This window comes from Urocitellus parryii, chromosome 6 (assembly GCF_045843805.1).
Source record: "Urocitellus parryii isolate mUroPar1 chromosome 6, mUroPar1.hap1, whole genome shotgun sequence".
NCBI classification, from domain to species: Eukaryota; Metazoa; Chordata; class Mammalia; order Rodentia; family Sciuridae; genus Urocitellus; species Urocitellus parryii.
The window spans coordinates 43,424,888-43,442,080 of NC_135536.1; the positions used below are offsets into that span (position 1 = coordinate 43,424,888).

The 17,193-nt window shown below is 34.9% G+C and overlaps 1 protein-coding gene across 2 annotated transcripts in view; it reads right to left on the reverse strand.

Moving 5' to 3' along the window:
* Strn3 (striatin 3) overlaps nucleotides 1-17,193 on the reverse strand; it is an 88,125-nt gene that overhangs the window by 44,896 nt on the left and 26,036 nt on the right. For both annotated transcript variants that reach the window (XM_026413934.2, XM_026413942.2), the window contains exon 2: nucleotides 123-226. In XM_026413934.2, coding sequence (XP_026269719.1) covers nucleotides 123-226 — 104 coding nt within the window. The remainder of the gene's footprint in view (nucleotides 1-122; nucleotides 227-17,193) is intronic.

Consider the following 17,193-nt stretch of genomic DNA (forward strand, 5'->3'; position numbering starts at 1 on the left):
AAATGTCATCTTGTATTTGGGCAAAGCTTAAAACCTTTCAAAAAGCTTTCAAATGTATTTTTCAACAGTATACATGAGAATAATGTTTACTTTATTCATACAAGGAAGTGAGGCACACATACCTTTCTTGTTTTAATGCATACTCTAACATCTTTATTCTTCTTACTAAATCCTTCTTCAAATTCTCTTGACCTTTTCTTTCTCCTTGTAAAAATGCTATCCGTGCCTAAAAAAATAAAAGATGTACTTAAGCATACATGGGGAACTAAAAAAGGGAAAACAAGTGCAAACTTCTACATTCTTACTCATGACACCAAAATTTAAAATTCATCTTTACTTTGTCAGATAACACAATCACCTCAAAAGTAAAGACAACTATAAATTAGTTATTTACTTATATTCTTTTAGGGTTATTATTATTAATTAATAATAATATTTCATCTTAACACATTCTTCAAAGGAAATCACCTCTTTACCTTCTTCTTGCCCTTTCTACCATATCTGACTCTACACTACAGAATAATTTTAGAAACTGGCATCATATAGGAATATTCACCATTATGAATATATCACAACAAAACCAACTTTCACAAGGTGTGTCTGTTCACATAAGAAAGATACTTAGCCAAACAATCATTATATTTGTCAAAAAAAATTAAATTTCACTGAACATGGAATCAAAGCAAATGAATTCAGGTAGAAGTTTACTTAATACATAAAGTTAGGATGTATTGATTTCAAGCATCCAAATAAAAATAAAGGTCTAAAAAGAATGGTAAAGATTCAGAACCTCGTAGTCTAAGATCCTAAAAAAAAAAAAAAAAGATTGGCATGATTAGCACTTACTGTCTCTTTTTTTTTTTTTTAAATATTTTTTAGTTGTCAATGGACCTTTATTTTAGATATTTATACATGGTGCTGAGAATCGAACCCAGTGCCTCATGCATGCTAGGCAAGCACTCTACCACTAGGCTACAACCCCAGCCCGCACTTACTGTCTCTTAAGCTATGGACAAAAGGTAAAATACATGTTTCCAGAAAGACTGATAGAACTTTTTTTGCTATATAGACATTTTTACAAAATGAATCACGTTCTTCATGTGACTTCAATTTTCAGGTCTCATAAAGTAATCTATGATTACTAATAGAAAAAGCTGAAAGAAACTTCTGCTTAAGAAGTAGTTACTGGGGGGCTGGGGATGTGGCTCAAGCGGTAGCGCGCTCGCCTGGCATGCGTGCGGCCCGGGTTCGATCCTCAGCACCACATACCAACAAAGATGTTGTGTCCGCCGAGAACTAAAAAATAAATATTAAAAATTCTCTCTCTCTCTCACTCTCTCTCCTCTCTCACTCTCTCTTTAAAAAGAAAAGATGGTTAAATTCATCTTAAAAAAAAAAAAAAAAAAGAAGTAGTTACTGGGGCTGAGGATATAGCTCAGTTGGTAGAATGCTTGCCTCCCATGCACAAAGCCCTGGATTCAATCCCCAGCACCACAAAACAAAACTATGACTTTGACTTCGTAATGCCGCTTTCAGTCAAGCAGCATTACAAACTAAGTCAAAGTCATAATGTCTTCTGAAAAATTTTAAAAAATTACACTGTAGTTAAGTTATACATCCTATTAAAATCTTTTATAGAGTGTTGTGAGAATTTATTTTCTATTTCTAACCATCCATATTTAGAGAATACAGTAAATTAAACAAGCACAAACCATACACAAAAAGCAAGAATCCCAAAATGAGGGAGTTAAAGGTAGATAACAGATGAGCATATAGGACTAGTTAAAGGTGAGAACTTATTAAAATAAAACCTCAAAAGAAGATGGTTTAACTAGGATATGTGGGGAGGGGAAGCAGATGAAATAGAAGTCACAAGGGCTAGAACTGACCTTATGACCCTTTATCACCAAATATTTAGAAGGTACTTCAACTGAAAATGTAAAGGTTGTATCCAACAGTTATAATAATGATCAAATAAAAGCAGATTTAGCACTCAGTAAAAGATAACTAACAATGGACTTTCCAGTTATTCTTATAGGTTATAACATACCATTAATAGCAACATCTCTGCAAATAAACACTTTAAAAAAGAAAAGCAACCTAAAAAACCATATTACAATAGCATCAAAAAAATAAAAGTGGGGGCTGGGGTTGTGGCTCAACGTTACAACGCTCACCTAGCATTTGCGAGGCACTGGGTTCAATCCTCAGCACCATATAAAAATAAATAAATAAAGCTATTGTGTCCAACTACAACTAAAAAATATTTTTTAAAAAGTGTACTTAGGAATAACACAAACATGTATGATCTCCACATAGACACTTTGGAAATTTAAAGATAGCAATAAATAGAAGCTAAATGGACTAGCAGACTCATTACTATAAAACCATCCATTTTCACCCACACTCAAGATTTAATTCCAATCAAATTCTAAATATACACGTGGGGGGTTATAGAACTTGAGTTATAAAATTACGAATTATAAAATTCACAAAGAATTCCAATTGCCAAAAACAGCCACGATTATAAAAACTGAGGTGATAAACCTTACTCCACCAGATACTAAGATGTATTATAAAATCTACAGAAATTAAGATAATAATTGATATATGGATAGAAAAACATACAAAAGAGAGAAAACCCAGAAACCAAGTATAGAAGGTCACATGATTCTGAATTATGACAGAGCAGAATGGTCACTTTAAACAGTGCTTACAGAGTACCCTGTGAGGAAAAACTTAAAATTTACTTCTATATAGTATAGTAGAAGGATTGCAGATGTAAATGTGAAGGCAAAACAATAATGCTTTTAGGATATACATACATTTCATGATCTAACATTGAGAGATTGCTTGACCATGATAAAAACATCAACCATAGAAGAATGAACTTCAAATTCATTACAATTAAAACACACACACACACACACACACACACACACACAACCTTCTTTTAAAGATAAAGCAGTGACTAGTAACCTACTTAAAAATTTATTCTGGACAATCTTAGAACTGAAAATGTTAACATTTTTAAAATGCCATACAATATCATACAAAGAAAAAGAGGCAATATAGATCCTATGTGGCCCATAAAGCCTAATATATTCCTATAAAAGCCTACCAACTTTCTATACTAAACAACTTGCAATCAAAAAAGGTCGTGAGACCAAAATATATTAATACAATATATGATGTCCAATACAGAAAGAAAATTTCACAACACTAAACATTTACACACAAGTAATAACATACAACAAAAACACCATACTGTTAGGCTAGAGTTTAAAGACACCAAGATGACAGACACAAAATATAAGAAAGAAGCAGATGGGGCTCAAGGGAGGGAGCAGAGTCCAGTCGCTGGTTACAATAAACCCCATTACCATGACAACTTCCGCCACAGGTTGCAATTTTAAAATGACCAATGGGGATACAGTAGAAGGGATTCTAATTAGGTTTTCTGAAGTAACCAATGGGGGTAAAATTGGAAAATATTCTAATCGGGTATCATAAGGTAACCAATGAGAACAAATAGGGGAAGATCATCTTCTATCAGGTCAGTAAAGGGAAGAGATTGCTCCACAGTTTAGCATATAAGGCCCCTTATTTCCAGACGTTGGGTCCTTGAGCATCTCTTCACTGGGCCAATCCATTCTGAGTGCTATATTCACTTTCAATAAATCTATGTTTCACTATTACTTCTGTGTGTCTTCCTCAAATTCTTTGTTCAGGACACCAAGAACCTGGACTTCAACTGGATAGCCCAATGGTAACAGTATTTCATGGCATAATCATTGTCACCATATTAACATATATTCATGAATATTTGGAACACCTAATCTTGCATTAAGGGCAGTTTAGTAATAAATTATTTTTAGGTTAATACAGGCACAGTTCGTTCTCTCTCTCTCTAACAAAGGGCTTCCCATAATGGTCACATCCCACTTTTGGGGGGGTGGGCCTGCAATGATTCGGTAGTAAAATGTGGCATATGAAGGAAAAAAAGACAGAACTGGAGACAGAAACAGCTGGATGCCTCAATGTCCCACTCACAATAATGGACAGGACAACCAAAAAGTAAAGAAATAAGAGTATTTGAACAATATAATTGATCAACTAATTCTAACACACATATGAAGAACACTTACCCAACAAAAGAATATGCATTCTTCTCAAGTGCACCTGGGACATTCTCCAGGATATATTAAACAACAAATTAAATCTCAATAGCTTTTAACCAGATGTGGTGGTACACATGCTAATCCTAGAGACTCAGAGAGACAGAAGGATTGCTAGGAGGCCAGCCTCAGCAATTTAGCCAGATTCTGGGACTGGGGATGTAGCTCAGTGGTTAAGTGCCCCTGAACTCAATTCTCAGTACCAACACTCACACACACACACACAAAAAAAAAAGCTCAATAGCTTTTAAAAGATACCCAAGTATTTTTTCCAACCATAACAAGACAAAGTTAGAAATTAATAACAAAGAAAATAAGAAATTCACAAATTTGTGGAAATTAAAATAACAGATCAAAGAAGAATTCTTAACTGAAGTTAGGGAGCAGATGAATGAAAACAGAAACATACCAAAACTTATGGAATGCAACAAAAATAGAATTAAAGTGGAAATTTATAGCTATAAATGCTTATATTAAAAAACAGAGCTTAGGCGCTAGTTTAGCGTGCATGAGGCACTAAGTTCGATCCTCAGCATCACATAAAAATAATATAAAGATATTGTGTCCACCTACAACTAAAAAGTAAAAAAAAAAAAAAAAAAACAGAGCTCAAGAGGCTGAGGCAGGAGGATCAGGAGTTCAAAACCAGCCTCAACAATCTAAGCAACTCAATGAGGCCCTATCTCTAAATACAAAAAAGGCTGAGGGTTCGGCTCAGTGGTTAAGTTCTCCATACCAAACACACACACACACACACACACACACACACAATCAATCAATCAATCAATCAATCAATAAATAAAATATAAACAGAGCTTAAATTAACCTAACTTCACTATTTAAAGAGCTAGAAGAACAATCTTAAAGTTAGCAGAAGGAGGGAACTAAAAGAGCAGAGGATAAATAAATGAAAGAGATTAGAAAAATCAAAAAGGACTAACAAAATAGATAAATCTTTATCTAGACTAAGAAAAAACACAAAAAATTTTTAAGTTACTAAAATGAGAAATGGAAGGAAACATTACTATCAATTCTACACAAATAAAAAAATTATAAGAGGGTCTATTAACACTTGTACACTAACAAACTAGATAACACAAATGAAATGAACTAATTCTTAGAAATCCAAAACCTACCAAGACAGAGTCACTAGGCAATAAAAATACACTTTTAACTATAAGGGTACTGAGTCAATAATCAAAATTTCAGTTGATAATTCAGAGGAACTTTTTTTTTTTTTTTTGCTGATTTTCTCTTTCTTTGAACGCAGGCAAAGGTGCTCACTGGGAACTATCTTATATAATACCCAAACATTCAATAATCAGCACATGATTATCCCATGAGAATTACTTGGTATTTACTGACATTTTGACAGCAGATTATTTTTAATTGAAAGACCACTAGATGTCACCAGTGCAAAACTTATAACATTGATTTAACTGGTTATCATCCTAAACCTGATTCACAACTAGGGTAGTTTTCACTTCTAAAATAACAGAATCTTGACTAAAACGAGAAATTAAATTATTAAATTTGTTCTACTGCAAATTTTTTCTTATGTTAAATTATTTAATTGGCAGGTGCAGTGACACATGCCTGTAATCCCAGTGACACAGGACGCTGAAGCAAGAGGCTCATAAATTCAAGGTCAGCCTCAAAAACTTAGTGAGGCCCTGACTCAAAATAAAAATATAAAAAGGTCTAGAGAGGTAGCTCAGTGGTAAAGCACCTCTGGGTTTAATTGGGGGGCGGGCTAATAATGAATACAAATGATTTTAGTTTTTTTTTTTTTTAAAGAGAGAGTGAGAGAGAGAGAGAGAGGGGGACAGAGAGAGAGAGAGAGAATTTTAACATTTATTTATTTTTTCTTAGTTCTCGGCAGACACAACATCTTCGTTTGTATGTGGTGCTGAGGATCGAACCCAGGCCACACGCACGCCAGGCGAGCGCGCTACCGCTTGAGCCACATCCCCAGCCCAGTTTTTTTTTTTATTTAATGATTTTTTAGAACACTTCAGCAGTTATTAAAAAAATGCGAAAAACTAGGAACTACAACACCATTAAGGAGCAAACTTTAACATCCAAGGACTTAAAAAAGAAATCTTCAGACAGACACGGAGACTGAAGCAGGAAGATGGCAAATTTGAGGCCAGTCAGAGCAATTTAAGGAGACCCTAAGTAACTGAGCAAAATCCTGTTTCAAAATAAAAGATAAAGAGGACTGGAGGTATATCTCAGTGGTATGTAGCCCCTGGTTTACTTCCCAGTAACCCCCTCAAAAAAATAAACTTTCAAAATAATTTAGGTTTGGAAGCAACTTTAAGATAAATTCAGCTTGTAGCAATTAGTATAATTTATAATACATATTATTTATATATAATTGTATATATTAATTTATAAATATCCTAATTTATTGATGTAAACAATTTCAAGGAAGGGACTGACCCCAGTCATTGTGGCTCAGTGGTAGAGTGCTTGCCTCTCGCATGTGAGATCCTGGGTTCGATCCTCAGCACCACATATAAACAAACAAATAAAATAAAGGTATTGTGTCCATCTATAACTAAAAAATATTTAAAAAATAATAATTCCAAGGAAAAAAGAAATATTAATAAATACTGAAGATCCAGAAGCAAATATAACACCTTATTTTTATCTTTTCTATTTATAACACAGCCTGAAGCAAGGTGATAAATTATCAAAATACTACCACCACTGTTCCAACCATCTTTTAAAATCCAAATATTATTTTACATAGAAATAATTGGTTTAAAGCACAATGGATTTTCAACTTTTAATTGGCAACTCTGTATTTCCACAAATTATCATTATTCTGACATTTGAAGGCATTATGCCACCGGTAAGCCTGTTTCCCATTAATATAAGAAGTACACCCCTTTCAAGGTATGAACAAGCCTTTTTTGGGGTTCCAGGGATTGAAACCCAGGGGTGTTTAATCACTGAACAACATCCCCAGCCCATTAATATATTTTATTTAGAGACAAGATCTCCCTAAGTTGCTTTGGGCCCCGCTAAATTGCTGAAGCTGGCTTTTAACTTGTGATCCTCCTGCCCTAGCCTATGAACTGCTGGGATTAAACAAGCCATTTTAATAGTATTCTCTAAAACCATATTGCCTGACGTCTTGACCAAACCTTTTTTTTTTTTTTAAACATTTATTTTTTAGGTGTAGATGGACACAACACAATGTCTTTATTTTTATGTGGTGCTGAGGATGGAACCCAGGTCCTGCCCGTGCTAGGCGAGCACTCTACTGCTGAGCCACAATCCCAGAACTATCTTGACCATCTTTAAAATGTTATAAACATCACGTAAAGAAGTTCAACACGGTCTAAGCACCAATTTGGAATCTGAAGAATAATAACAGAATTACACACACTTTGAGGTGCATAGAGCCACTTCCCCTCAGAATTTTACTCTTAAAACATTCTATCAACTAACAGTTTCCCAACTCTCTTGATAATAATTCTACACAGATATTCATAATTCACTTCCCTCCTCATCTAACCACTCTATTCTGCTAAGAATAAATGGATTACATTACTTATAACTTATTTATGCACCTTGGAAAAGAGAATAAAATGTTTAAGAATATATAAGATTAGAATTTTTTTAAAATACTTTCATCATTTATCATTTGCTCTGTTTTTATTACTGAAAAGACTGGATGAAGTTAGTGACAAGAGAATGCTGACTAAATCAAGATTATTATCAAAGAGTAACAACTGTTCTTACATACTTTATGATCAGAGAAGAAAAAAATGTCCTTGCTTAAGGGCAGACTTATGTTAAGATGCTATTTCCTAAAACAAGAGATATTTAAAATTTCATAAGTTACAAATAAGTAATTTTCTATCAAGTTTTCAAAAAATAACAGCTTTGATTCATTTATCAATGTCTTAAACTCAAAGTATAATTAATAATCAATAACTAAGGCAATTAAATGGATTAGATAAGCTACTTAAATTACTATAAATCTTTATATACTATTAGTATGAGAAAAATAAAAGTATTAATAGTATGATTTTTCCCTAATACAGGACACATTCCTTCACTAAAGCCCAGGTGGCCAGATGTATTCCAGAAAGTTACTAGAGCTTATACACCACATGTAGTATTACATATAGTAACACATATAGTACTACAAAACACACCATTTAATGCCAACTGGGGCATAACACAAACATATTTGTATTTCTCCAAAAAAGTCTGAGTTTTTGTGAAGTGTAATAAATAAAAAATATAGCCCGGTGTGGAGGCACACACCTGTAATACCAGCAGCTTAGGAGGCTGGGATAGGATGATTGTGAGTTCAAAACCAGTCTCAGCAATTAAGTATGGCCCTAAATAACTCCATGAGATCCTGTCTCTAAATAAAATATATAAAAGGGCTCAGTGGTTAAGCACCCCTGGACTTAATCCCTGGTTGGGGGTGGGCAGCATTGTGTAAGGTTTCTCCACCAAATGCTTAACAAAATCATTTACTTTTCTGAATGTTTTGAATTTCAGAATTGTAAGTAAAGAGGAGGAAGAGTAATAACCATGTGTCAAACACATAAGTATTTACATTTTACAATGGTGCTATGAGTTGATATTGTTCTCCCCTCTTAACAAAAAGTACAAAGATAAAGTAACATGCCCAATATCACAAAACAAATAGTGGAGGCACTGATCTGAATCCAGGCAATCTTATTCCACAGTGCATTCTACTACTTACCAAACTATAAAGCTGCTCTACAGAAAAGGAGAGAAAATTAGCTAGAGAAATTAAGGGCAGATATACTAGGACTGACAATCTCACAATGTTAACACAGTTCTCCTTACACCTTAAACTGACACCATTAACTTCACCTATGAGTTAGCATTCTTAACTTAGACTCTAGGCAGCCTGACAAAACTATATGAATAACAAGCAAGATGAAAAACATCTGCCAGCCCAGTTTCACTCCAAGAAATTTGGAATATTAAACCAAATCAATGGTTCCTATATTGTCATTTGTTAAGTTAGACAAATGCTATCAGAATATAAGTACCATGCAAGTATGATTTTTTGTTTGTTTGTTTGTTCACTGATACATTCCTAGCATCCAAAACAATGACTGGCATTTGTTTAAAAAAAAAAATACTCAATACATTTCAGTTTGCTGAATAAATAAGTCATAAGTACATAGCTCTGTTTCCTCAAATATAAATTAAGGGGAATGACCATTTGTGTACAATATCTTATAGAAATTCAAACCCAGAAGTACTGATTTCATCTATGATAAATAGTATGCATCACTTTAAGGCAAAGATTTTGCTACTTCAGTACATTGATAAATATTAATAAAATCTTTAAGGTATCTAAAAAACTGAACATAAATAAGACAAAAAAAGACTTAAATTTGGGGCTAGGGTTGTGGCTCGGCAATAGAGCACTTGCCTAGCACATGTGAGGCACTAGGTTCGATTTTCAGCACCACATTAAAAAAATAATAAAGGTATCGTGTCCATCTACAACTACAAAAATACTTTCAAAAATCTGAAATTTAGGTATTTATACTCATTTATTACAATACTACTATATTCAATCAGTGTATAGTTTAAAACCTAAAATTTTAAAGTTTCCAAGGTAAAAAACCTAAACATAATCTCTATAATATATTTAGTCTTAAGTCAATGAAGAAAACAATAAATGTTCTTTGGAAACTCCCTTTAACAGCTCATAGAGATAATTTATCAATTAAGCTTCTGTAAAACAAGATACCTGCCACCACAACCACAGTACTATAAGATACCCTGGGCTTTAATTCCCTGGAATTCCATGACATCTTCCCATAAGAACAGCTTATAAAAAATGTTTAAAATGTACTTTTTTCCTGAAAATTCTTGATGAGGGTTAAAACTTGGCTGTTAATATGTCACTTAATTTTCTTTTTGAAAAGAATGGTATTTAAATATCCCAGAATAATTATTCATGCTACTTATTATTAGTGTATAAAACCACTCAAAAGCGTGACATGTATAGAAGTAATAGACACTGATTTGAATAGATGAGAACTGGGCATACAGAAATTCCTAGGGTACATGTTTCTTTTTATTCAAACTCTAAATGTAATTCAGGAAAATTATTATTTATTATTTTTAAATAATCAAAATGTTTGATCTCTAGTGCTGGCTGTGCACAGTTTCACACACACTTTTTATTATGGGAAAATATATCACTAAGGAAAACTTTCTTTCATATCCTCACATAAACATGTATAATGATGGGGGCTGGGGTTGTGGCTCAGTGGTAGAGTGCTCGCCTAGCATGCACGAGGCACTGGGTTCAATCCTCAGCACCACATAAATGTAAAATAAAGACATTGTGTCCACCTAAAAAAACTTAAATATTAAAAAAAATGTATAATGATGATCCATTTTTTTATGAGAGAGAGGGAGGAAGGGAAGGAGGAAGGGAGGGGAGAGAGAATTTTTTTAATATTTATTTTTCAGTGGACACATCTTTATTTTATGTGGTGCTGAGGATCGAACTCAGTGCCCCGCGCATGACAGGGGAGCTCGATACCACTTGAGCCACATCCCCAGCCCAATGATCCATTTTTTGACTTATGATTGTTCATCATCTTACCACAGGACACAATAACTGTATGAAATTTAACAATTATCCCACAAAACCATCAGTTCAAATGTCTCCTAGAGAAAAACTGATTCCTTTTGAAGCCAGATTTAAAATTAGGTAGTCAGTGTAGTTAGGTTGGGTCTAATATCCAGTGAGATCTAAAATGGAGGCCATGAGAATGAATGAAGTTGAGCAACTCTTGAAATGTTAATGAAGTCCAAGAAACAGCCCCCAACAGTTTTAAAGATAGCCCATCCCAAAGAAGTGTTAATGAACAGCAAATTTAAAGATGCTGCCTCAGGAGGGCTGGGGATGTGGCTCAAGATAGCGTGCTCGCTGGGCATGCATGCGGCCCGGGTTCAATCCTCAGCACCACATACCAACAAAGATGTTGTGTCCGCAGAAAACTAAAAAATAAATAAATATTTTAAAAAATTTAAAAAAAAAAAAAAAAAAGATGCTGCCTCAGAAGTCCTTCCTGCCCAGATTACTTCTTTGGCCCACCTGTGTCCCACCCCGAGGGCCTTCCCACCTACATTCCATCACTGAAAACTATAAAATGGAGAGACAACCGCACTTCCACGGATTCCATCTCTTTGGTCCCCTTCTTCCTCCGGGAGAAGTCTTTCCTGGTGTCCTTTAATAAACTTCTAATTTTCCACTCTGACCTTGCCTCAGCATGCTTCTCTGGTGTTATTCTTCAACATTGGGGAAGCAAGAACTCTTCACGGGTCAAAAGCGGTAACACTTTCACACTAATATCCTTTGTGTATTTATATTCTTGGCCATTTTCTCCCTGTACAAATTCTACCTATTCTTAGAGACTTATTCAAAGGCTTATTTGGAAATGAATTCCCCTCCCCCAGCTCTCTTCTTATTCTCAGTCCTAAACATTCTCCCTCTCAGGAATTCTAAGCTGTAACCACCACCACATGGGAAACCTAGAAAAAGAAAGAATGATATTTCTATGAGAAGAGTGAAGGAATAAAAGTTCCCTCTTCTTTATCTTCCTTTTAAAAAACATGCTCAAAGATCCATCGGATAAATACATCTGACGGATCCCTGTGCTTCTAAAATGCTAACAGTAACCACGGCTGGTCCAAGGGAAGAAGATAACGTTGGCCACTTCTAAACAGCTCCACAATGGAAAAAAAAGTCAGTGGAACATACATTTTTATCATTTTTATTTTTATTATCTAGCTCACTCACTAGGATAAGAAAAACAGGAAGAAATAGTCTACCTTTTGCTTAGAAATGAAGTACAACTGGCTGAAACACCTTTAACAACAAAACCATTTCTTTCTTTTTTTTTTTTTTAATTTATTTTTTTTAGTTTTCAGCAGACACATCTTTCTTTGTACGTGGTGCTGAGGATCGAACTCGGGCCGCACGCATGCTACCGCTTGAGCCACATCCCCAGCCCCAACAAAACCATTTCTTAGGAAACTAAATATTGAGAGAGTACTTAGGCAGTAACTAGATACGCTTGCAAATAAACTTAACCTAAAAATAAATCTTTTACCTGATTATCACCATTTCTTTTACTTTCCATACTATGCAGGTTTCTTGAAACTTCATTCTATCTTGTACAGTGTTACCCTAGCATTTTGCAAATGAATTTTTCATTCTGCATATTGCAGGTATATCAACTAAATAATCACTGAATAGATTAATGTTTCCCTAAGTCTAGGAAATAAACAAAAACTTATGATTCATTCTGGATTATGCTTATTTTAACATAAAATAACACAACTTCTAGACTGAAGGAAATAATTTTTTCAAACAATGAGCTATGCTAATTAGCTTTAATTTATTAACACAAGTTTAAACTCTCAAATCAAAGGGAGGGAAAAAAATTTTTGAGCCCCCTCCCTTTTGGTGTTGGTGCAAGGGACTGAACCCAGGACAGCAAACACCCTACCAATGAGTCACACCTCCAGCTCCCATCTCCCTTCCACCCCAATTTTAATTATCTCTGTAATTGTTCACGTACATAAAGCAAAAGTTTCATTCTTTTTTTTTTTTTTTTACTTTGGCATTTCCACTTATTTCAATGTACAGAATAGTCAAAAAGTGTACTGAGGCTCCAGTTTACCAACAAACCTCCTTTCTTCCACTTCAACATTTGCACCACATCATCTTCTGCAGTACAATAGGGTATACAATCTTTCAAACACACACTAGTACAGTATAAGGTTTAAGACTCAGATGGTATAGAGAAAATAAAACCCCCAAAGGAAGAGGAAGAGTGATAGAGAGGCATGGCAAAAAGAAAGAAAAAATAAAAAATACAATGCAAGGTGTGACTAGTCAAATCAGAACCAAGCCATGAAGGAACCTGACAATTATATATTTGGGGGTGCCATGGAAGATTAAGTAAAACAGTGAAATAATTAAGATTTGCATTCCAAAGATTATTCTACCTACTTACAGTGATTCTCCCACAGAATTTTTTAAAATAATTTTTTAGTTGTAGATGGACACACTACTTTTATTTATTTATTTATTTTTATGTGTAGCTGAGGGTCAAACCCAGTGATTCATTCCTGCGAGATAAGCACTCTGCTATGAACCATAATCCCAGCCCTCCCACAGAATTTTCTACCTAGCCAAATGTAATTTTTTTCTCACTTATTGTAGTGCTTTCTTCAAAATTCTTTGTACATTAAACCAAGTTTTAAATTTTCCCACTGGATTGTGAGTCCTGAAGCTACACCTTTCAGAATTCTAAATTCAATAAATGCTTGTAATACTGAATAAAATTAAGCAGATTTGACTTTTTTCCCCCCCAGATTTGACATTTAAAAAAAAAAAAAACTATGTTCAAGATGCTGTGACAAAAACAGCAATTGGATTGGCTGCAGGGGCACACATTTGTAATCCCAGTGACTCAGGAGATTGAGACAGGAAATTGCAAATTGGAGGCCAGCCTTGTCAAGACCCTGTCTCTGGCTGGGGATGTGGCTCAGTGGTTAATCCCCAGCACAAAGAAAGAAAATATGACAAGACTCCCTAAAACTGCCACAGGGATTCCATTTATGGACAATACTGGAAAAGGAAGGAACTGGGAGATATATATATATATTTTTTAAGAAAATTGTGATTTAGATTATTGCTTAATAATGTAAGAGAGATGATTCAATCAAATCATTCATTAGCTGTTTCAGGGCTAGGTTAGCAGTATTCCTGGATTCTACAGTCAACTTGATTTTAACTAGATTAAGCCTGAAGTCTCAGTAGTAAAAAGTGATGCAGAATAGGGCAATATTAAGAGAAAACCTCTTTCTCCCCAATTAGATTTTAGTAGATACCTGATTAAAACAATTTGTTTCCAATTTGTTATTACTTAGAATTCTCTGCACATATGAGAAATGCAAATTTGTTGAAAAAATATTGGCACTGATATTCATTCTCTGAACAATTCTGTACTGAGTGCCTCCCATGGCCAACATTATGAGGATACAATGGAACACAGGCCATTACAATCCCTATCCTCACAGAGGCCTACTGAATAGAGACAGTAAATAAATATGCCATGTGTATATGTCCTCTAAGGGTTCATGTGTTGAAGGCTTGGTCCCCAGCTGGTAGTACTAATAGAAAGTGGTGGAAACTTTAGAAAGTAAGTCCTAGTTGGAAGAGACAGGTCACTGGGGAAACTGTCCTTCAAGGGTACATCTTGTCCTCAACCCCTTTCTCTCTTTCTCTGCTTCCTGGTGGACTTGAAGGTGAGCAACCTCCTCCATCACATGTTCCCACTGCCATGGAGTTCTTCTATTTTGGACTAAAACCTCTGAAACAATGAGCCAAAATAACCCTGCACACACCACCTTTTTTTGGTACTGGTGATTGAACCTGGGGGCACTTTAACACTGAACTACAACCTTATCTTTTTTTTTTTTTAAGTTGTTGGTACACCTTTATTTATTAATTTATTTATATGTGGAGCTGAGAATCGAACCCAGTGCCTCACACATGCCAGGCAAGTATGCTACCACTGAGTCCCAACCCCAGCCCCAACCCAATCGATTTTTTTATTTTGACACAGGGTCTTGCTAAGCTGATGAGGTTGACCTCAAACTTGCAATCCTCTTGCCTCACCCTTCTGAGCTGCTGGGATTACAGGTGTCCACCACAATTTCCCACGGTCCTGCTAAATCTTTCCTCTGTTTAGATTGAATTTCTCAAATATTTTGTGAAGTAATAAAAATTTGATGATCATATTATGTACCTTAAAAAAGAGCATAATAAAGGAAACCTTATAAGAGGAACGCCTGATTTATACCTACAAGCTCAAAGATGGTTTCCCAGAGAAAACGACAATTAAGCTTTGACCGGAAGAGAGTGTAAGTCAGATCAAATAGGAGAGGAAGAATTTCATGGATAGGAAACAGCATGTGTGAAGATCTGGAGAACAACTTACAGAAAGAACGGCTAGAACTTAATTTTTTTTTAGTGTTTGTGGGGTAGGGAAAGGGAGAGGAGAGAGAAGGGAATTAAGCTGGAAGGTTAACATAAGCCATGTTATAAAATGTACTAATACAAAAGAGCAATAAAACTCTACTTGAATATATCAGTCCACATGATGAAACATATGACCACTAAAAACATTTATGGAGAACCCTTTTGGACATTCTAACAACAACAGAGACAATAGTATAAGGAAATTGTAACAACAACCCCCCCCCCCAAATACTCCAATTTAAGGAGTCTACATCTAGCATGGTGGTGCATGCCTATAATTCCAGCTACTAAGGAGAATGAGGCAGTAGCAAGATCAAGGCCAGCTTGGGCAACTCAGAGAGAACTTGTCTCAAAATAAAAAAGGTCTGGAGATGCAGTTCAGTGGTAGGGCACCCCTGGGTTAATACCCAAGCACCAAAAAATAAAAACAAAAACAAAAGGTATTTCTTCAAAGAAGATATGCATGCAAATGGTCAACAAGCATAAAAAAGAATGCTCAGCCTAGGTGAGGTGCCACATACCTCTAATTCCAGCAGCTCCAGAGACTGAGGCAGGAGGATCATGAGTTCAAACAAGTTCAAAGCCAGCTTCAGTAATTTAGTGAGGCCCTAAGCAACTCCATTTATTATTATTTTAGAGACTGTCTCTAAATAAAATATTAAAAAGGGCTGGGGAGGTGGCTCAGTGGTTAAGTACCCCAGGTTCATTCCCAGTACCAAAAAAGAAGGGAAAAAAAAGTAAGTAAACTGCTGAACATGTTGGCTGAGGCAATGTGAGGCTAAGGCAGCACTTAAGCACAGGAGGTCAAGGTTAGCCTGGGCAACACAGTGAGGCTCCATTCCAAAACACAAAACAAATAACAAAAATAGTGAATAAACCACAGGTTATGTACCTCACCCAAAACAAGCAACCAAAACTTGATTTAACAGGAAGATCTTACCAGTTTGATTACAAATACCTACATTCAAACTCATGTAACAAATCATGAAGTGTTTTTTTCCCCAAAATTATAACATTCACTATAATTTTTTAAGAGTTAAGCAATTCCAAAGAATTAAATATGGGGCTGGGTAGTAGTTCACTCACTGTATGCTTAGTGGATTCAAGGCCATAGGTTCAATTCACAGGCGGGGAGGAGTGGGGGTAGGGGGATATAACGTGAGTCATGAGAGGTAGTATGAATCTTTCAAGACTAAAATTTATCTTCTTAAAAGTACATTATGGCATCAGATGCTTTATTCCAAAGAAACTTCCTATTATTACAATTTACAACAATAGTTTTCTACATTGGGGTCTCTGTTTTCCTACCTTGTTGCCTAAACACACACACACATATAAAATATGACTAGCATATTTGAAATTTTCATATACTTCAAGTGGGTATCTATAGGTAGCCTAACATTAACTTCTTTAAACTAATTTAGAATTCTGGAGACAGATTCTTACACTTGGGAAATATATAGACCCCTTCGTAGAGGAGAAATGTTTTCACAGTTTTATATAATATCCACATCAATTATTTTTAATCTTAGGTTTCTTAAACCTATACAAACAAAATTAGAAATAAACTGTGCATAAAAGTATTGTATAAACATAAAACCAAATGAACTAAAATTTAAAAGCAAAATTGCCCCCCCAAAAATTCAATTTAACAAATAACACTTATAAACATGAGTGGTTTTTTTGAATTTAAATATGTCCTTGCCACACAAAAATGTTTCCAGCTGCTTCACCACAAGATTTCTTTAAGTATAGAATTTTAGGACTATTGAGTGTCTCATAATAAGGAATGCAATTTGTTTCACATTATTACAAAACATTAACCCCACATGTTAAAGAGAATAATTTGTGTTTCATTTAACCCAAAAGTATCTTAAGACTGCCTTTATTCTATTCATTAACATTAGCCCTCAACAACCAAAATAG